The sequence below is a fragment of the Phyllobates terribilis genome, unplaced genomic scaffold (genome assembly GCF_046119375.1).
Source record: "Phyllobates terribilis strain yellow unplaced genomic scaffold, ASM4611937v1 Scaffold_1__5_contigs__length_1240528914, whole genome shotgun sequence".
NCBI classification, from domain to species: Eukaryota; Metazoa; Chordata; class Amphibia; order Anura; family Dendrobatidae; genus Phyllobates; species Phyllobates terribilis.
The window spans coordinates 140,061,225-140,084,368 of NW_027362761.1; the positions used below are offsets into that span (position 1 = coordinate 140,061,225).

Sequence of the window (23,144 nt, forward strand, 5' to 3'; positions counted from 1 at the left end):
CTTGAAGTTCTTGATGATGCGATAGATTGTTGACTGAGGTGCAATCTTTGTAGCTGCGATACTCTTCCCTGTTAGGCCATTTTTGTGCAGTGCAATGATGGCTGCACGTGTTTCTTTAGAGATAACCATGGTTAACTGAAGAGAAACAATGATACCAAGAACCAGCCTCCTTTTAAAGTGTCCAGTGATGTCATTCTTACTTAATCATGACTGATTGATCGCTAGCCCTGTCCTCATCAACACCCACACCTGTGTTAATGGATTAATCACTAAAACGATGTTAGCTGCTCCTTTTAAGGCAGGACTGCAATGATGTTGAAAAGTGTTTTGGGGGTTAAAGTTCATTTTCTGGGCAAATATTGACTTTGCAAGTACAGTAATTGCTGTTAAGCTGATCACTCTTTGACATTCAGGAGTATATGCAAATTGCCATTACAAAAAATGAAGCAGTAAACTTTGGAAAAATTACTATTTGTCTCATTCTCAATACTTTTGGCCATGACTGTAGAGGAATCATCCTTATTCTCATTTGCACATGGAAACACGAGAAGCAATGGAATGAAACAAAGGGATAAAGATTAGATATTAGAAAAAACTTGACAGTGAGGGTGATCAATGAGTGGAACAGGCTTCCACAAGAGGTGGTGAGTTCTCCTTCAATGGATATCTTCAAACAGAGGTTGGTAGACATCTGTCTGAGATGGTTTAATGAATCCTGCATTGAGCAGGGGGTTGGACATGACCCTGGAGATACATTCCAACTCTAACATTCTATGAAAGAGGGATGATTTAAACTTGTGTTTTTTATTTTTCATATTTTAAAAACTATATATAGCAGTGCTTCTCACTGTATCATGCCATTTCTTACATGTGAAAGAAAGCTGGTCATAGAAATGTCATGCCTATGATGATTGGGACTGTGTTCCCCCTTTCTTGCATTGGGGGAAAGTACAACTGAGCAGGCAGGTTATTTAAAGGGAACCTGTCACCAGTTTTTTTTGGCTCAAACTATGCCCACCACCTTTAAGATCACAAGGATGTGGTTCCTTCAAGCCCTTTATGTCCTCAGACGTGCTCCTGCATACCCCAGAAAAAGTGTTTTATACTTGAACCGTGCTGCGTGTAAATTGCGCGGTCTGGTCCAATGGGTGTCCCCATATTGTGATCAGCACCGCCCCGGTCCATTCAGACACTGCCCCAGTCCTTTCAAATGCCTCTTCTAAGTGCATGTAAGTGGATGACGTCTCTCCGTCATGCACCCATTGGCACCCATTTTTTTTCTACCCATTTGCATGCCAGTGACAGACTCGATCTACAAAAGTGAACAGAGCTGTGTTCATACATGTGTACTCCTGCTCTATTCACACAGGATTTTGGGACCATTGTGGGATTGGTGGGAGTCTCAGTAGTTGAACCCCATGCAATTTTACATTAATCACCAATCATGTGATGCACAATTCATTTATTTACTGGAAAAATCCCTTTAGTCTCACCATTTCATACTGGAAAGTCTCCTGACGGAAGGCTCGGTCGACTATCAATTGTTTACGTCTCTCATTGATTTTTTTCCGAACACTAGGGAGCATAAAAAAGAAACAAGTTGTTTTTGCTGTCATTTATCATTAGAGTTATATGGTGACCTATTTCGAAAATAATATATATCTATATATAGTACAGACCAAAAGTTTGGACACACCTTCTCATTTAAAGATTTTTCTGTATTTTCATGACTGTGAAAACTGTACATTCACACTGAAGGCATCAAAACTATGAATTAACACGTGGATTTACTGGATTTACATACTTAACAAAAAAGTGTGACACAACTGAAAATAGGTCTTATATTCTAGGTTCTTCAAAGTAGCCACCTTTTGCTTTGATGACTGCTTTGCACACTCTTGATGAGCTTCAAGAGGTATTCACCGGAAATGGTCTTCCAACAATCTTGAAGGAGTTCCCAGAGATGCTTAGCACTTGTTGGCCCTTTGGCCTTCACTCTGCGGTCCAGCTCACCCCAAACCATCTCGATTGGGTTCAGGTCTGGTGACTGTGGAGGCCAGGTCATCTGGCGTAGCACCTCATCACTCTCCCTCTTGGTCAAATAGCCCTTACACAGCCTGGAGGTGTGCTTGAGGCCATTGTCCTGTTGAAAAATAAATGATGGTCCAACTAAACGCAAACCGGATGGAATAGCATGCCGCTGCAAGATGCTGTGGTAGCCATGCTGGTTCAGTATGCCTTCAATTTTGAATAAATACCCAACAGTGTCACCAGCAAAGCACTCCCACACCATCACACCTCCTCCTCCATGCTTCACGGTGGGAACCAGGCATGTAGAGTCCATCCGTTCACCTTTTCTGCGTCGCATAAAGACACGGTGGTTGGAACCAAAGATCTCAAATTTGGACTCATCAGACCAAAGCACAGATTTCCACTGGTCTAATGTCTATTCCTTGTGTTCTTTAGCCCAAACAAGTCTCTTCTGCTTGTTGCCTGTCCTTAGCAGTGGTTTCCTAGCAGTTATTTTACCATGAAGGCCTGCTGCACAAAGTCTCCTCTTAACAGTTGTTGTAGAGATGTGTCTGCCGCTAGAACTCTGTGTGGCATTGACCTGGTGTCTAATCTGAGCTGCTGTTAACCTGCGATTTCTGAGGCTGGTGACTCGGATAAACTTATCCTCAGAAGCAGAGGTGACTCTTGGTATTCCTTTCCTGTGGCGGTCTTCATGTGAGCCAGTTTCTTTGTAGCGCTTGATGGTTTTTGCAACTGCACTTGGGGACACTTTCAAAGTTTTCCCAATTTTTCGGACTGACTGACCTTCATTTCTTAAAGTAATGATGGCCACTCGTTTTTCTTTACTTAGAATTTGTATCATGGCAAGAAAAAAGCAGCTAACAGTCTATTCAGTAGGACTATCAGCTGTGTATCCACCAGACTTCTGCACAACACAACTGATTGTCTCAACCCCATTTATAAGGCAAGAAATCCCACTTATTAAACCTGACAGGGCACACCTGTGAAGTGAAAACCATTTCCGGTGACTACCTCTTGAAGCTCATCAAGAGAATGCCAAGAGTGTGCAAAGCAGTCATCAAAGCAAAAGGTGGCTACTTTGAAGAACGTAGAATATAAGACATATTTTCAGTTGTTTCACACTTTTTTGTTAAGTATATAATTCCACATGTGTTAATTCATAGTTTTGATGCCTTCAGTGTGAATGTACAATTTTCATAGTCATGAAAATACAGAAAAATCTTTAAATGAGAAGCTGTGTCCAAACTTTTGGTCTGTATATATATATATATATATACACATATACATATACACACATTTTTTTAATACACAGGAGACATGGAACCATGTTGAACTACTTCAGGTAATATTTTCAAGTGGAAAATACACCGAAGTAAATCTGTGATAAAAGGTACAACACTCTAAGTTGGGGTTAGAGGGATAATCTCAAAAAGATAAAAACTGCACAAAAAAGGGGAATTAGACCTACTGGTAATTCGATTTCCAGGTAGTCCCTCAGGATAGCACAGGAGTAAGTCCTGCATTGACCTATAACGGGGCAGGATCACAAAGAGGATAAAAGAGGATAACCTCCACCCTCCAATGTCTTTCAAATTACCACAGAAGGATGGATGCAAATGGTCTATATGACCCTATGGAAAGTCATACGCAAGATAAAACATAAGGGAGGGGAAATAATGGTGCTGTCCTGAGGGACTACCTGGAAATTGAATTACCTTTAGGTCTAATTTCCCCTTTCCAGTATGTCCCTCCGGACAGCACAGCAGGAGTAGTGCCAGAGAAATAGCACCAGGACCAGGGTGGGTACAGAAGCCCTAAAGGACCATAGTCCCGGGCAAGAACTAGGCTAGACATAGATCCATAACGCCCCAGAACAGCAAAACCCTGATGAAACAGATTGGAAGGATCAAATCTTTGGCAAGATAAATCACCGTAGTGAGTGTCTGATATATATGTATAACGCCAAATAATCAGCACAAAAATGGTAGATAAATTATACAGTAGAAATGGATAGAGTGCGACACCCTATTGTTGTACCACAACACCAATAATGTGCCACAGTAACTGATAGATGAATTATACATATAAACACCGCAGCCATAGAATAGACAATGAGCACCTCTTATTGCACAGAAAAGGATGGTGGTGTCCACCGCTGCACATGCTGTAATGAGGACTGCTGTAGACCAATAATAAACTAGCCTGTGCTTCATAAAATAGAAATGTTCCTTAACCGATTCTCCTGGGACCCAAATGAACTAAACCCTGGTTACAGACCAGCTTACCAAACCACAAGGAGTCCTGCAGGACAGAGGCCTGGATTGCCGAAAGACCAAATAACCTCTAGGATATGGATAAACGAGCACCGCTTTAGGGCGTGGGTCATCACTCCTGTGATGTGGATGTTAATTACAGAGGAAGGTTCCAGTATTGATGAAAGTGGCCTCAATACACACACTTACCATTTGTTGTGCGAATTTATGCAAAAATGTTTGTTAACTAGCACCGCTTCTCAAATTTTGGATCGCTCCGCTTGGAAGAACAAAGGCCTAAAAGCCATTCCACTTCAATGTGCAAATATATGAGGGAACAGAAAGAGCTTTTACACCTAGTCTGCAACAGCGACATGGTGCCATCCTCTACCTCTATACTCTAGAGGGATGTTAAACTCACACACACAGAGGGCCAAAATAAAAAACTTGGACAAAGTCACAGGCCAACCAGTATACAGTATAATGGGCCCCACACAGTCCTCCAGAGAGTATAATGGGCCCCACATAGGGGTGGTGGCTCTGGTGTCACGAGCCAAATCTAAGCCCACGGGTCAGAGTTTGACATTTATGCTCTAGATAAAAGGTCTCTTCCCAATCACAGAGGGCGACTCTTTACTGTCAGAGCAGAGACTATGGATTCTTTAATGTAACATGATGCTTTAATATTTGATTCCCAACAAAGTACAAGGAGGTATTATACAGTACAACAACCCATTTGGATCACAAACATCATGATTAGAGGTTCAAAAGTGGGAACAGTGCCCCTTTTGTCCACCAAAAACAACTCCATATACATACCATAATTTATAACAAGGAGAAAAATTGAGCCTTCAATAGCTTACAACGATTATTCAAATTTTATTACATATAAAGATTAAAATCAGTAACAAAAAACACCCATGTAACATTTATGCACAAAAAAGTGATCAACACAGACCTCAAGCTGTGAGTAGCCAGTGGCGCCAATTACAATGTGGTATCATGAATAGTGACTATGCCACAAGGGCATTCCTATACTTAGTACATGCTGATAGTATCTAATGAGTCCATAAGTTAAACCCTGAGCCAAAGGGAAGGTATAGTACCTAGTACATCTTGGTAGTCATCAATAGGCTCAAGGGAGAATACATATTAAATAATTGAACTCATGAACATACCCAGCAGTTGGAGATGGACGCCAATGGGACCGTCAGCCTGGTGAGAAGATTCCCCACGTCCCCTACGCACGTTTCGCTTGTATAAATGACCGCTTCATCATGGGGAAATATGCACCTATATCTTCCAGGACCTTCTTATACCATGTGATGAGTCACATGGTGTAGCCTCAGCCAATGGGTGATGTTTCTAACGACGCATGCGCGCCCACTCATCCGAGCTACCGCCCTCCCCCTACAGGCGTCACATAAACAATTTAGAGGGTCACGCAATGGATTCTTCTAGTGATTCGTCCCATTAACGTAGATACATTGTCTTAACACAAGGAGCAGCAGTTTTCCCCAAGGTGATGGCCCCAAAGCAACTCTGTATTGGCTTTCAAAAGGAAGATCACTGTCAGGTAAGAATAGAGAGATAAACAATGAATGACAAATAACACATAAAAAATAATAAAATATATCATTATATAAATTAAAAAACAAGGAACAGAAAAAAACAACCAGGGGAGATAGGGATGCTTACAGGGAAGGCACAAAACTAGCAAACAGTCTCATTGAGACCATGCGGTACCATTGAACCCAGGACTGTGATCCATCGAATCTCCTTTTGGGCCAATATCTTTTTCAGGTTGCCTCCTCTAATGCCACCATGCACAACATCAATGCCTTTAATGGCCAAGGTCTTTGCATTACAGTTATGGAACTGTCTAAAACGTCGTGGCAGAGTTTTTAATATAGAGGGATCGGCCACTGTGCTGGCAGAAGCAATATCGCGAACATGTTCCCTAGTCCTCACCCTCAGCAATCTAGACGTCAAGCCCACACACAACTTTGGGCAGCCACACGTGGCATAGTATACCACGTTGGTCGTGCCGCAGGTAATATATTGGTTAATGTTAAACTGGCGCATTCCATCAACAGAGCTGAAGGTGGTGGCATGGGATATATTAGCACATGTCGCACAGTGGCCACATGGAAAGCAGCCTTCTAGAGGGCGTATAGCACCGAAAGGATTGGGGGTACGGGGAGCATAATGGCTCTGAGTTAGAATATCCTTGAGATTCTTAGAACGCCTTGGAGTCATCATTGGGGTGGCTCCAAGGCTTTCCGCCAAATAAGGTTCCATCATGAGGATCGGCCAATGTTTCTTCATGGCCGCCCTCATGGTGTCCCATTCGTGGTTAAATGCGGAGATGAACCTGATCTTCTGATCAGATCCACGTCCACGAGTAGTATTTTTGGCCCTATTATATCCGACCCTCACATTCCTATGGCTATATCCCCTTTGGAGGAACCTATCCCTAAGATCACCGGCCTGCTTCTCAAACCGCTCATCCGTGGAGCATATCCGTCTCATTCGAAAGTAGTGACCAACCGGGACGGCCCTGATGGTAGCACTGTGATGAGCCGATGAGGCATGCAGAAGAGAGTTCACTGATGTTTCTTTTCTGAAGACGTCAGTCTGGGGAAAGGATGATTCATCCACTTCCAGACTGACATCCAGAAAATCAATCTGTTTAGTGCTGTATTTATAAGTTTAATATTTAGCAAATTCTCATTCAAGCTGCTCATAAAATTGTTGAGCTCCCCCACAGTACCCTGGCAAAAAAAATAAAACATCATCAATATACCTCAGCCAGCCCTGCACAAGGTCCACCGCCTGCACGCCCCCGCCGCCGAAAATACCCCTCTCCCAATGGCCGAGGAATAGATCGGCGTACAAAGGCGCACAGGCCGCGCCCATGGCGGTTCTGCGTTGCTGAAGGTAAAAAGAGTGTTTAAAAACAAAAAAATTGTGCATGAGTACAAATCGGAGGAGCTAAACTATCAGATCACACAGTGGGCCATCCCGGTTGCTCCAGCCCAAGAAAGCGGACAGCTTCCAACTCATGTTTATGGTCAATACACGTAAACAGAGACTCAATGTCTGCCGTTAAGATGATCAAATCTGGATCCACGAAGATCCCGTCAATCCTATTCAGGACGTCCGTCGTGTCTTTAACATATGAGGGGAGAGTTTCCACCAATGGTTTTAGGTAATAATCTATGAACCTACATACAGGGTCACAGAGTCCATCAATCCCTGCCACAATTGGACGCCCCGGGGGGGTTGACGGGATCCTTGTGGATCTTAGGAAGCAGATAGAAGGTCGGGATCTTAGGGTAGGATACCGTTAAGCCCTCCCAAACCTTCTTCCCTTGCGGTGTCGCACAGGGCTGTGCGCATGACCGGGAGTCCTGTGACGTGCCCCGGCTCCCGCGCATGCGCACGGTACGTGACGCCCGTGTGTGGGGGGGGGGTAGCTCGGATAAGTGGGCGCGCATGCGCCATTAGAAACATCACCCATTGGCTGAGGCTACACCATGTGACTCATCACATGGTATAAGAAGGTCCTGGAAGGTGTAGGTGCATATCCCCCCCATTGGCCGAGGTTACACCGTCAGAACCATCACCCATTGGCTGAGGCTACACCATGTGACTCATCACATGGTATAAGAAGGTCCTGGAAGGTATAGGTGCATATTCCCCCATGATGAAGCGGTCATTTATACAAGCGAAACGTGCGTAGGGGACGTGGGGAATCTTCTCACCAGGTTGACTGTCCCATTGGCGTTCATCTCCAACTGCTGGGTATGTTCATGAGTCCAATTATTTAATATGCATTCTCCCTTGAGCCTATTGATAACTACCAAGATGTACTAGGTATTCTACCTTCCCTTTGGCTCAGGGTTTAACTTATGGACTCATTAGATACTATCAGTAAGTACTAAGTATAGGAATGCCCTTGTGGCATAGTCACTATTCATGATACCACTTTGTAATTGGCGCCACTGGCTACTCACAGCTTGAGGTCTGTGTTGATCACTTTTTTGTGCATAAATGTTATATGGAGGTTTTTTTGTTACTGATTTTAATCTTTATATGTAATAAAATTTGAATAATCGTTCTAAGCTATTGAATGCTCCATTTTTCTCCTTGTTATAAAAAAAAAAAAAAAAAAAAAAAAAAAAGTACAAGGAGGGCCTGGATGTCTTTCTTGACATTGATCCAGGGAACTAGTTGATTACAGTGTGGGGAGTAGGAAAAAATCTTTTCCCTTAATATGGGGGAAATTAGCATCAGTCATGGTTTTTTTTCACTCCACTCCCAGCTTCAACAGTATGTCATGATCTAGGATGAAATCGATAGACATATGTTCCACTTCAACCATAAACTATGAAATAGAATCTGACAGAATTAGGCAAATGAAGCTGAATCCAGGTACAAGCCCCTCTAACCGGAATCGAGGATAGAGACAAAAGGCTTGAGGCGCCAGGCCAGGGCCACGCTCCCATGCACGAGGCACCAGGCCAGAGAATCTGTGAATTCAGGATAAACCTTTTTGAGTGGTACCTCTCCATTAACAGGCTAGCCCTACCTAAAGGAGCCAATTAATTCACCATGAGGCGCAGATCGAGAGCAGTCTCCATATACGCGATAATGTGCTGCATTAACATCATATACCCTCCTATTGATGGAGTAGTCAGACTAAGCCTGATCTGGTGAAATAATAGTGGAAACATCTGAGTATTATTCAACCCAAAATGCGGACAAACGTGAGGCCCCGGCATAAGTTAATACGCAAACCCCACTCATGAGGCCCTGTGCAGCCAAACCCTGAAAACAACCGAAGACCAGCAGCCATGACATGAGGCAGGAAACTGAAATCAAATCAAGAGACTTAGCTCAGGCATATGGCCTAACTTTATCTCAGAGGCCAGAGACCTAGCTTCTGTACCTGAAGCAAAACTTCAACACCTGAGGCCCAAGGCCCAGCTTCGGCATAAAGGCATGCGGCTAGTATCAGACCAGAGGCCTAGTCCGTGGAAACAACCTTCACATAGTGCACTTACCTGTGATGCCTCCATACCATTCCGTAGCTTCACCCCTTCTTTCCACCTCATAACTTTTGCCTCTGGATATACTTTAGAGGAACAGGGGAAGCTGGTAATGCAGAGAGCCCGCCATGGAGGAAAAGGCATCACAACCAGAAATACTGCATTATTGCAGATGGTGCACAGGCTGGTTGATGGCTGAGAGACCTCTGTCCAGAGGTGTTGGCCTTGGACCGCTTGACAGAAGCAAGGGAAGGCCGTGACCTTCCCAATCTCACCAGAGTCCATTCAATTAAATTCCACAGAAGAAAATATCTTCACTCAAGTAGCAACTCTCATGCGACTATCCTCTATAGGGACATGAAAAACCCTGGAGGGTGGAGGTGTGAGGGACCTTTTAATCTCTCTGTGATCCTATCCCTTTATAGGTCAAGAAAGGACTACCACTTGTGTGCTGTCTGGAGGAAAGTAGTTGAAAACATTTTGCTGATTTTCACTGTGGTGATCTTTCCACACTTCTGTGCCCACGATGCAGAAATGCTCCGGATTTTCTCCTGAGTGTTTCTGCATCTCCCTGACAGAAAAAACACATGCGGATTGTACATGCGGATTGTACATGCGTTTTCCTGCCAGGGACAAGCGGAAGTGAAGAGTTCTTCACATGCATTTCCGCATGCGGGTTGTCAAGCGCTTTCCAAGCGATTTTAGCATCACTTGGAAAGTGCTTGACAACTTGGTCACACTATATAAATCCATGCAACAGGCATGGATTTATATACTGTGACCTTAAAGAATGTTAAAAAATAAATCTATACTTACCTTCCGATGGCCCCTGCAGTCTTTCTTCACTCCGTCCTCGCTTGCCGGCAGCTCGCGGTACACTACACTGAAGGACCTGCCGTCACATGACTAGGACGTCAGCGCAGGTCCTTCAGTCCACCACGATCTGCCGGCAAGTGAAGATAAGCACACCGCGGGCCATCAGAAGGTAAGTATAATGTATATTTTTTATTTTATTCTTTTTTTTTTTTTACAGGTAATATGGTACCTGGGTCTGGAGGAGTCTCCTCTTCTCCAGACCCGGGTACCATCCGCACAGTGAAACGCATGTAATCCGCATCTGCAGACGCAGTGATGCGGAATCCAAGAGATTCAACGCAAGTCAATGGCGGCGAAAACGCAGCACTTCAGTAAAATAATTGGTAGTGCTGCGTTATTTTTCCGCAATGATAACCCGCAGCGGAAATTTCTGCAGCATGTGCACAGCACATGCGGATTATCATTGGGGAACATGGCAGGCCTTCTACCATGTTAAAAAAAAAAAAAAAAAGAATTTAAAATTAAAATTAAAGATTATACTTACCTTCCGATGGCCCCTGATGTTTTCTCCGCTCCGTCTGGTCTGTTATATGGGTCGCGGTGGTGTGAAAGGACCTGCCATGAAGTCATTGAGTCATGTGACAGGTCACGCGACCGCTGACGTCAGCGGTCACATGACCTGTCACATGACTCAATGACGTCCCTGCAGGTCCTTTAATACCACCGCGACCCATACAACAGGCCAGACGGAGAGGAGAAAACATCAGGGGCCATCGGAAGGTAAGTATAATCTTTATTTTTTACCATTCTTATTCTTTTTTTTTTTTTTTTTTTAACTATTACTTGGTCACACTATATAAATCCATGCCGGTTGCATGGATTTATATAGTGTGACCAAGTTGTCAAGCACTTTTCCAAGTGATGCTAAAAATCGCTTGGAAAAGAGCTTGATAACCCGCATGCAGAAATGCATGCAAAGAAGCTTGACAAACGCTTCTACCTGGCAGGAAAAACGCATGTAAAATCCGCATGTACAATCCGCATGCGTTATTCCTGCCAGGGAGAAGCGGAAAAAATATGCAGCATTTCTGCATCGTGGGCACTTAGCCTAAAGCACCAAGCTGGCACAGCTGTGAGCCACTCGTCATGGGTCACGCTGGGGACCCCTGTTCTAGGGATATGCCATCACTGCCATATGGAGAGGATAGCCATTATGACGGTCCTGAAATCACTTTTATCCAAACTGTATAGCGCAAGGATATTTGGCGATCTCTTCCAACATCCCATTACCATGCAGTTAGAATGTACGGCCTTTTGTGTTGTTTTCTTTTACCATAAGGACATGTGAAACAAGTTTTTTTCTCTAGTGCTATGACTAGATTCACTGATCAAAGCATACCTCAATGTCACCAGGCAGCTATCTTCAGGGACTTGCTCCGGGTCAGCCTCCTCCTCATCATTACTTCTTAATGAATCCACACTAAAAAAAAAATAAATAAAAAAAAAAAGGATATTCTATATAATCTTTTCTTCTCCTTTTTTTCACAGAATAGGGGATTTCTTTGGTTGAACGATTTTACAATTTAATGCACTGTGACATACAGGGGAGGGGGGGAAACATTATAATCACCACAACAGGCAGGGATATCTTCCCCCGGCCCGCAAGCATCAGAAACGTGATTGAATAAAAAGACAGCAAAGCAACAAGACCTCTAACACCTGTATGCCCATATTAGAGGTCAGATAAGGGGGGAGGGCATATTCCTTTTAACAACCTAGGCAAATTAGTGGAATATACAGTACAGACCAAAAGTTTGGACACACCTTCTCATTTAAAGATTTTTCTGTATTTTCATGACATTGAAAATTGTACATTCACACTGAAGGCATCAAAACTATGAATTAACACATGTGAAATTATATACTTAAAAAAGTGTGAAACAACTGAAAATATGTCTTATATTCTAGGTTCTTCAAAGTAGCCACCTTTTGCTTTGATGACTGCTTTGCACACTCTTGGCATTCTCTTGATGAGCTTCAAGAGGTAGTCACCGGAAATGGTCTTCCAACAATCTTGAAGGAGTTCCCAGAGATGCTTAGTACTTGTTGGCCCTTTTGCCTTCACTCTGCGGTCCAGCTCACCCCAAACCATCTCGATTGGGTTCAGGTCTGGTGACTGTGGAGGCCAGGTCATCTGGTGTAGCCCCCCATCACTCTCCTTCTTGGTCAAATAGCCCTTACACAGCCTGGAGGTGTGTTTGGGGTCATTGCCCTGTTGAAAAATAAATGATGGTCCAACTAAACGCAAACCGGATGGAATAGCATGCCGCTGCAAGATGCTGTGGTAGCCATGCTGGTTCAGTATGCCTTCAATTTTGAATAAATCCCCAACAGTGTCACCAGCAAAGCACCCCTACACCTCCTCCTCCATGCTTCACGGTGGGAACCAGGCATGTAGAGTCCATCCGTTCACCTTTTCTGCGTCGCACAAAGACACGGTGGTTGGAACCAAACATCTCAAATTTGGACTCATCAGACCAAAGCACAGATTTCCACTGGTCTCATGTCCATTCCTTGTGTTCTTTAGCCCAAACAAGTCTCTTCTGCTTGTTGCATGTCCTTAGCAGTGGCTTCCTAGCAGCTATTTTACCATGAAGGCCTGCTGCACAAAGTCTCCTCTTAACAGTTGTTGAAGAGATGTGTCTGCAGCTAGAACTCTGTGTGGCATTGACCTGGTCTCTAATCTGAGCTGCTGTTAACCTGCGATTTCTGAGGCTGGTGACTCGGATAAACTTATCCACAGAAGCAGAGGTGACTCTTGGTCTTCCTTTCCTGGGGCGGTCCTCATGTGAGCCAGTTTCTTTGTAGCGCTTGATGGTTTTTGCAACTGCACTTGGGGACACTTTCAAAGTTTTCCCAATTTTTCGGACTGACTGACCTTCATTTCTTAAAGTAATGATGGCCACTCGTTTTTCTTAGCTGCTTTTTTCTTGCCATAATACAAATTCTAACAGTCTATTCAGTAGGACTATCAGCTGTGTATCCACCAGACTTCTGCACAACACAACTGATGGTCCCAACCCCATTTATAAGGCAAGAAATCCCACTTATTAAACCTGACAGGGCACACCTGTGAAGTGAAAACCATTTCCGGTGACTACCTCTTGAAGCTCATCAAGAGAATGCCAAGAGTGTGCAAAGCAGTCATCAAAGCAAAAGGTGGCTACTTTGAAGAACCTAGAATATAAGACATATTTTCAGTTGTTTCACACTTTTTTAAGTATATAATTTCACATGTGTTAATTCACAGTTTTGATGCCTTCAGTGTGAATGTACAATTTTCAAAGTCATGAAAATACAGAAAAATCTTTAAATGAGAAGGTGTGTCCAAACTTTTGGTCTGTACTGTATATGGCCTGCCTAAGTGCACCAACTATCATGTTACCTCAACACAAATGTGTGACTTAAAGCACCACTCCAGCATATTTTTTTTCAGCGCTGGAGTGGCGCTTTAAAGCTAAGCCCCTGCCGCCGGTCATATACTCACCCTCCGGCATCTTCAGTTTTCAGTGCAGCTCAGGTCCCCCCGCGCAGTCTTCTGACGGCCGGAAGTCAGAAGCTACGTCACACGCTCTCAATACAACTCTATGATAGGCAGAACGAGGCCAGGAAGAGGCTCTCATAGAGATGCATTGAAAAATGACCTCTGGCGCGCTCCATGAAACACTGGAGCTATGGGCAGGTTACTTTTCGCTATGGGCGTGGGGAGCACCGAATATTCATTTTCTTTTGCAGCGGGCACACAGTGTAGGCTTTTATATAAAAAATTCCCAAAATCATGTTACGCTTGGGCACATCAACACACATAAGCGAGAGTGTGCTCATACAACTCCAAAAGGCATATAAAAGACTGGAGAAACTAGGAGTTTTTATGCAAAAATAACAAAATCTTTATTGACACAAACATATATAGACAGAACCAACAGAAGTATAAAACCAATGTGCAAGAGCAATTGCCGAGAATAAAGCCCCTATAAACAAGCGAGCCAGAGGTAATGGGATAACCTGTGCATCATGTGGACTGGAAAGTCAGGGTACATTCAGCTAATAACAGGTGGTTGAACTGGAAATATTATGTGAGCCCTATGGTTATAATATAAGCACAAAAAGTGCAAGCATAGTGCAGGATAATAGGGCCAACAACCAGGAAACAATCAGTGCCATAATAGCAAACCGAGAACCCAGATCCACTTTACCCTCAAGTAGGTGTCCAGCACCCCCCCAGAACAGTAAAGAGGGCTGTTTTGTATCTTCACAACGCGCGTTTCGCATTGCTTGTGCACTGCTTTTTCAAGGTAAGTAGAGAACTTGCGCCTTCCAGGACCTTTATGTATCTTGGCAACCGATCACATGGGAGAACCATGTGACCGGAAGCCAGCCAGTAGTGCCGCAGTAATCGGCGCATGCGCGTCTGGGAGATCACGCCCCCTCAACGCACCCTCGGCAGTCAGACCCACAGGAGACTCGTGCAGCTCGAGAAAGAGCCACAACTGCACCTGTGTGGGCCATTTTGTAGTAGTTTTCTTTATTACTGTTATCTTTATGTAATGATTGTGCTATACTTTGATACATGTAGATCTAAATGTGGGGAACAGAGCGCACAATAGGGGGATAGCCGATGGAGGGAGAGTAAGAGTGCTGGTTACACTCACCTGACGGAGATGAGACAGGCACAACTACTATGAAGGCATGAAGAAAAACAGCTGCTGCTGCCCCGTGGCTGGTGGATAAATCCTCCAGAAGATATTGGATCCAGTTGTTGTGCGGAAGGGTTTAAAAAAAAAAAAAAAAAAAAAAAAGCTCGTCATATTATTGCATATATTCCATAAAAAAAACACTGACTATTTCTGGCGTGAAGCCATCCTTAGTCACAGTGAATGATCGTGAAAAACAAGCGGTTTCACACCTTCAAGACCATTCACTGCACCGTTGTCTGTATCCACTGCCGGTTTAACTTGACCACTGCAGCCAATCAGTGCCCAATGATTGGCTACAGACCTCAAATTCTCTTGGAGAAGAAAAAAAATTCTTTCTTGTAGAAATGCAGAATTGGTGACGTGTTTCTATTATACTTTTCCTCTGATTGTTTCACTCCTGATTTTGGCGTACAAATACTGATCGTGTGCACGTGGCATCAGACACAGGCAGTGAAGGTGCTGGGTAGGCAAGTGTCCGTTCTTAGTTGTTTTAATGCCCCCATGGGCCCATGTTTAGTTTTATGAGCAACCGCTTTAATACTGTGTGTTGCTTCCTTTGGCATTAATGGCATCTTGTAGTAGTTTGGATTAATGCCCCTTATTTTTATCACGTGGTAATGGTCTTCAGATACTGCACATTCTTTATCAGGCACAAATTGCATGTCTGAGTTTTCCAGACAGCGGTCAGGAGACTGATGGCCACCCAAGGACCTGTGCTTTCTACAACTGCAGTCACGTAAAGGTGAAATTGCCTTAGGTAATATTTTTTGCTAATAAGTTGCATTCTTTCTGGCCTCGAATTTAACTGGGTATGCTCCAAGGACTTGTTGAATCCTCTACAAATATAATGTGATGATACAATTCGATTTTGGCCTCAGAGGTTTGGAGGCTTCTCTAGGTGTTATCTGGTTATTTTACGTGGCTTTTTGTGGCATTGGTTCAGCAATGGTCTCTTTCTCCCATGCAGTGATGGGAGGACATCAGCACATCTTGGCACACATCTGCCTTGCCCAATAGGGCTTGTTCACATGTTCCGTATGGAAAAAAAAAACATGCTTCGAAGTAACGGCTAAATCAATGAGATTTTAAAAAAAAAAAAAATCGTATTCACACTGTGCATTTTTTTCTTCGTTTTATTGACCGGTGGTGCGTTTTTTTTTTGTTTTTTTTTATGTAGCAGGTCAATTCTTTCAGAATATTTACTACAGTTTTTTCCCAGGGATCAAAATGGCTTAGCAAAAAAACGCTACATGTGAGCATATGGCGACATCTTTTCTGCTTTCATGCAGCTAATTCCACTTTTCACTAAACACTCCAAAAGGTCCGAGCCTGGTGTAAATTATAGCTCAAATATACCTACGTCTGCTCATAGTAGGCAGAGATTTGCCTTTCTTGTGCATGAAAAGGCAAATTTATTAAGAGGCTTATTTTCCTTCTACATGCTGTGGCCTAAGACTGTATAAAACACCTGTGTAAGTAAATTCTCCCCCACTGACTCTAATCGAACATGGCCTTGCTGTGGATATATACATTTTACATGTTTCTCTGAAAATAAGACAGGGTCTTATATTACTTTTTGCTCCAAAAGATGGGTTAAGGCTTATTTTAAGGGGAGGTCTTCGCCCCCCCTCCATGAACAACAATCCACATTTATTCCTGAACAAAAATATAAACAAATCAACATTTATTCAAATATAATCATGTAATCACACACACTGCACATATGGTACATACCAGCCAGTCTACTCTTCAGTTCCTCTAGACTCCTGCAGAAAAAACACTGACCAAATACTGATAGTGGAGCTGCGGCTTAACCTCAGAATAGAAATGCGGGGGGGGGGCCCTAAGAGAGTGGAGGTCCTGAGAAATTGCCTAGAGTCCCCTTCCCCTCCTCAGTACATACCAGTCTGTCAACACTTTTGTTCCCCTAGACTCCTGCAGTTCCAGGACCTTTGGTGACATCATGGTCATACGACAGCGATGTCACCAAAAGGTCGTTATGCAATGTTAACTTCAGAAAAAAAAATGCTGGGGCCCCTGAGAAATAGCCCAATTTTCCCGCAATGTTGACCCCGCATATCAGATGGTCTCCTCTTTAGTTCCTGCAGTTAAAGGGTTTTTGATGACATCATGGTGATCGTGAAGGTCCTTAAGCAGTCTTAACCTTGAAATAGAAATGCTAAGGGCCCCACAGAGATCGGGGCCCTTGGAAATTGACCAGTTTGCCCATCTCCTCCACTACTTGGATATATATTGTCAGTCCAAGCATTCGAGCGTATGTAAACTTGTGATCAGGACAACCCTAATGATTAAGGATACCTAGAATTCTTTGATAACATCTCCAGGTGACCGATATGCCTATATTAGAATATGTGGGGGGAAAAAAAACAGCGTTTTACAGTACCAGCAATGAGAATGAGATTTCTGAAATCTCACGCATATTATTTTTTCCTTGAAGATTTGAAGCAGTTTCAAGTCTGCAGCCTGTCAATTCTTTCAGCGTTTTTCACCCATTTTAATGAATGAAAGAAAAAAAACATGCAAAAAAAAGCGTAAAAAAAAACAACAACATTTATTTTATGCAGCGTTGTTCCTGCCAACACATTAGTATTTGCTGCAGATTTTTCCACTGCAAATGCTGAAGGTGCCTATATTGTGCAGTGATTTGCAGGATCACTCAGATTATGTCCCATAATGGCAGAGTTTGTAAGATGTGTGCCATGTTCTAGTCTGGATGAAGCCGACTTGGCCGGCAGTATGTGATCACCTGAACAATGTAGCACCACATCCACATACGATTAGAGCCTGTATGATCTGATTATATACTGCACATGCTCTGTCGGACATTCAGGTTGCATAATAACCAGATAAATACTCTGCTATATTATAGATTTGGATAGAACAATCCTGTTTCTGTTGAAATATTAAGGAGAAGCACAAGATCAGCTTCAAAAAAGGAAAATACTGCACAATCAGATCATGCAAAAAAAAAAGACAGCATACACTGTGTGCAGAATTATTAGGCAAGTTGTATTTTAGAGGATTATTTTTATTATTGATCAACAACTATGTTCTCTATCAACCCAAAAGACTCAAATATCCAAGCTTTATATTTTTGGAAGTTGGAGTGGGTTTTTTTTAGATTTGGCTAACTTAGGAGGATATCTGTTTGTGCAGGTAACTATTACTGTGCAGAATTATTAGGCAACTTAATAAAAAACAAATATAATCCCATCTCACTAGTTTATTTTCACCAGGTAAACCAATATCAGTCCACAAAATTTAGAAATAAACATTTCTGACATGCAAAAAAAAAAATTAGTGATCAGTATAGCCACCTTTCTTTATGATGACACTCAACAGCCTTCCATCCATAGATTCTGTCAGTTGCTTGATCTGTTTTCGATCAACATTGCGTGCAGCAGTCACCACAGCCTCCCAGACACTGTTCCGAGAGGTGTACTGTTTTCCCTCCCTGTAGATCTCACATTTTATGATGGACCGCAGGTTCTCTATGGGGTTCAGATCAGGTGAACAAGGGGGCCATGTCATTATTTTTTCTTCTTTTAGACCTTTACTGGCCAGTCACGCTGTGGAGTAGTTGGATGCATGTGATGGAGCATTGTCCTGCATGAAAATCATGTTTTTCTTGAACGATACCGACTTCTTCCTGTACCACTGCTTGAAGAAGTTGTCTTCCAGAAACTGGCAGTAGGTCTGGGAGTTGAGCTTCACTCCATCCTCAACCCAAAAAGGTCCCACAAGTTTATCTTTGATGATACCAGCCCATACCAGTATCCCACCTCCACCTTGCTGGAGTTTGAGTCGGAGTGGAGCTCTCTGCCCTTTATTGATCCAGCCTCTGGCCCATCCAGAGCCATTCTCATTTCATCAGCCCATAAAACCTTTGAAAAATCAGTCTTAAGATATTTCTTGGCCCATTCTTGACGTTTTATCTTATGTTTCTTGTACAAAGGTGGTCGTTTTTCAGCCTTCCTTACCTTGGCCATGTCCCTGAGTATCGCACACCTTGTGCTTTTTGATACTCCAGTAACCTTGCAGCTCTGATATATGGCAAAACTGGTGGCGAATGGCATCTTGGCAGCTTCACGCTGGATTTTCCTCAATTCAGGGGCAGTTATTTTGCGCCTTTTTTGGCCAACACTCTTCTTGCGACCCTGTTGGCTATTTGCCATGAAACGCTTGATTGTTCGGTGATCACGCTTCAAAAGTTTGGAAATTTCAAGACTGCTGCATCCCTCTGCAAGACATCTCACAATTTTGGACTTTTCAGAGCCCGTCAAATCTCTCTTCTGACCCATTTTGCCAAAGGAAAGGAAGTTGCCTAATAATTAAGCACACCTTATATAGGGTGTTGATGTCATTAGTCAACACCCCTCCTCATTACAGAGACGCACATCACCAGATTTACTTAATTATTAGTTGGCTCTCAAGCCTATGCAGCTTGGAGTAGGACAACATGTATAAAAAGTATCAAAGTGATCAAAATACGCATTTGCCTAATAATTCTGCACGCGGTGTAGTATCATGGAAAATAAAACTGCTGTAGATGATAGGTATACAGTACTTAAAATGTGTATAGAAGTTCTGTACTCACCTTACCTGCGTCCACTGGCAAGTCTGCGCCACTTCTCCCGATTTCTGGCACTGGTGGGGGGGGGTGCTTAGATCACCAGCACAGTGCGACAACCAATCAGCAAGCTAAGTGGCTCTGACAGTGTAGAAGGAATGCCGCTGAGTTCAAGGATTAGCCCCCCCGTGCTTTTGATGTGACGTCAACACTGCAGCCCATGCCAGACACCGGGAGCAGTGACGGAGACTCGCCGGTGGACCTGGGAAAGGTGAGTACAAGGCGGTTTGTTGTTGTTTTATAAAATACTGCAGCAGCGGCAGAAACTTAATTGAAAGGGGAAAACCCCTTTAACCTGCTGGTCAGCATTGCAACTGGTAACAAGCCCATCCAGCCTGAAGAGAAAGTAAGAGACCAACAGGAGACCCAAGCAGAGCTGGAAGAGACCTCTTGTCACGCACAGTGTAGGAACGACAAAATGAAACACGAAAGGATGAGGGGAAGGGAGCCCAGACACTAGGGAAAGGGGGAGTGGAGACCTCCTAGGCTGATCTAATATCAACCTGTCTCCACTACTGTCCCTATATTGGTTCCTCACCAATCGCTGAACAGGAAACCTAAGCCCTGCGCATCCCTAGAGCTAGGCCTTGGATAGGGAAGGGGGGTGAGCACTGGTCAGTACCCACTATAAACTAAAGACAACAAGGGAGACAAACTTGGGGGGAGAATATAGTTTGAGCAGACTTCAGAGAGATTACACCAAATGTCCTCCAGAGCACCAAAGAGGAAGTAAGCCGACTGCAATAGCTCCAAGCCTTCACAAGGGAACATGTGAATATCACCGATGCCTCCCTGTAGCAAGATGAAAGTATTTAAACACCCAGGCCAGGGTGTCAATCAAACCAGGGGGGAGGTAGTCGCTGGGTCCTAAAGTAAGACATATTTAAGAAGGCGTCTGTAATGACAAACTAAGTGTCCATCTGCAACCAGCTGCAGAACGACTATCTGCTACATCTGACACATCCGTGACACCTCTTGAGGAATTGGTAAGAGTATACTCTTGTGTTGGAAGAGGAGGTTCAGTATGCTGAGTGGTTGTTGAGGAATTAAAAAAAAAAAAAACCCTTTAAGTAAATATACGGTAACTTTTGTCAGTGGATGTGCTTAACAGGAGCATGAGAGAGAAAAAGAAATTGGGCCCAATTCATCATTTTTATAAGTTACTTTTCCTTTTTGGCCTTCTGGTATTCACTGGCGTACTCTGTACCAAATTGCGCAAAATTTTTGAACCACATGCACCATTTTGATTAAAGTCAAAAATTGTCTTTATTCTTGTCCTTAACCTTTTTTGCAAAAAGTAGCACATTTTCTGAAATGGCATAAAAATATTTGTCATACATAAAATTTGCAACATTAGTGAATTTTCAAAAAAAAAGTTGCAAATGATGAATCAGGCAAAAACCCTAAACTCTGCCTACAGTGATGAGCTTTAAAAACAAACAGGGAAACACATAAAATAGACTTCAAAAAAGACACAACAGAAAGAGGCGTTTGGTGCAAACCATAAAAAGGACCAAAAACTAGACAAAAAAAAAAGCGTAAATCCAATAATGAATTGGGCCTTTTCTCTTATGCATTGTCATGTCCAGTGGTCATTTTGGATTCCCTAACAGTGAGGTATCCTGGGCTCACGGCCTGAGCTCACCAAACACTCCTCTCTGGTCTTGAATGACGGATAGACTTGTCACTCAAGAGCAGAGGGGTTGGAGACTGCATACTGCACAGAGCCCATGTCATTGTGACACACAACTTCTTTTACTTGATTCTTTTCCTTACAAAAACATCCACATATTTATATCTCATTTGGTTTCCAGGTCTTTTGTCCAGTGCTGTTCAGTGTTGCAAGGTTAAAGCTGCTAACATAATCCCTTTGAATTATAGGGAATGTATAAAAAAGCTGCTAATCAGGGGTGTGTGTGTGTGGGGGGGGGGGGTAGCTTTCTGAGCCCAGCTACACCTAAAAACTTTGACTGTGTCACAACTGCTGCACCCAGTAATCTAAGTGATACATCACTCAAATCAGTATCTCTTTTCCTACATTATGCTGCTCTCCGATGAGGTTTCAAAAACCTGCTGACAGATTCCCTTTAAACCGTGGAACACAGATGATTTATGTATAAAAAGTACACACTACATAGAATCTCAGGACAGTACATGTGATGAAAAGTTTGGCTTTGTTCATGAAAGGACATTTCCCGATCAAGGCTAGGACTACATCGCTGACTATTCCGGGATTCCAGACTAAATTGAGAAAGTAGCAGAAACCCTTTTCCTCCATATAGCAATAGCAAAATCTATTGTAATTCACTTATTAAAAGTCTAACATACTGGAAAAAGTGGAGCCTTAGCATAAAGCTGGACTAGGGAACACAACTGTGCAAACTAAAGGCCCCATCACACATAACGAGATCGCTGATGAGTCACGTTTTGGTGACGCAATAGCGATCTCGTTAGCGATCTCGTTATGTCTGACAGGTAGCAACGATCAGGCCCCTGCTGTGAGATCGCTGATCGTTACAAAGCTTCCTGGACCATTCCTGGGTCGTTGCGCTCCCGCTGGGCAGGGTGCATCGCTGTATTTGACACCTTGTCAACAACCTCGCTAGCGATTCAGAACTGAGACACGTAGAGGTGCATAAATTGGACTTTTCTGCGTTCATCGTCCCCGATTGGTGGTCGCTACTGCGTCCTTGTTTTTTCAGATCCCACCAGCGTTCTCCGGCTGTGACTCCACTTTGAACAAATCAGACATCTTTAGCGAAGTAGGTATTGTTTGGGGTCTCAAATGAGTTTCCATTTTTAATTCATTTATAGGACATCTACCAATTATCTGCTATCATTGCTCTTCAGGGAGGGAGGGCTTGGCTTCTATCTGTATATATATGCTTTTGCATGGGCAGATATTTTAGGGGTCTCGTGCACACACACCCACACAGCACGTTTTCTGACACGCTGTCGTGGCCAACCGCTTCAGAGTTTTTCATATGCCAATTAACATGAAGCTTAAATCAATAGACTCTGTTCTTTTGGCCTGTTGCACGCTTCAAAACTTTCTTCGTCGACGTGATGCAATTACGTACTGTCCGCCTGGCTTTGTGGACTCTGTGGACCGAGCCAATGGGGAAGTGGAGCTCGGTGAATAGCGTGCAAACGATCCTGCAATTGCAGGCCTTCAACCAGTGGGACATGGCAGAAACACCCATGATGCGAAGACCTGCCGCGACAACTGCTGCCAGTATTTTAACGGTCCTGGTGCCCCGTCACACATAACGAGATCGCTAACGAGATCGCTATTGAAGCCAAGCCCTCCCTCCCTGAAGAGCAATGATAGCAGATAATTGGTAGATGTCCTATAAATTAATTAAAAATGGAAACTCATTTGAGACCCCAAACAATACCTACTTCGCTAAAGATGTCTGATTTGTTCAAAGTGGAGTCACAGCCGGAGAACGCTGGTGGGATCTGAAAAAACAAGGACGCAGTAGCGACCACCAATCGGGGACGATGAACGCAGAAAAGTCCAATTTATGCACCTCTACGTGTCTCAGTTCTGAATCGCTAGCGAGGTCGTTGACAAGGT

The 23,144-nt window shown here is 43.4% G+C and overlaps 1 protein-coding gene across 2 annotated transcripts in view; it reads right to left on the reverse strand.

Annotated features, from left to right (window-relative positions):
- SNAPC3 (small nuclear RNA activating complex polypeptide 3) overlaps positions 1 to 23,144 on the reverse strand; it is a 66,049-nt gene that overhangs the window by 34,493 nt on the left and 8,412 nt on the right. Inside the window, exons 2-3 of one of the 2 annotated variants that reach the window (XM_073652304.1) lie at positions 11,556 to 11,636; positions 1,494 to 1,575 (exon numbers count right to left, since the gene is read on the reverse strand). In XM_073652304.1, coding sequence (XP_073508405.1) covers positions 1,494 to 1,575; positions 11,556 to 11,636 — 163 coding nt within the window. The remainder of the gene's footprint in view (positions 1 to 1,493; positions 1,576 to 11,555; positions 11,637 to 23,144) is intronic. The other variant, XM_073652312.1, reaches the window with a different exon arrangement.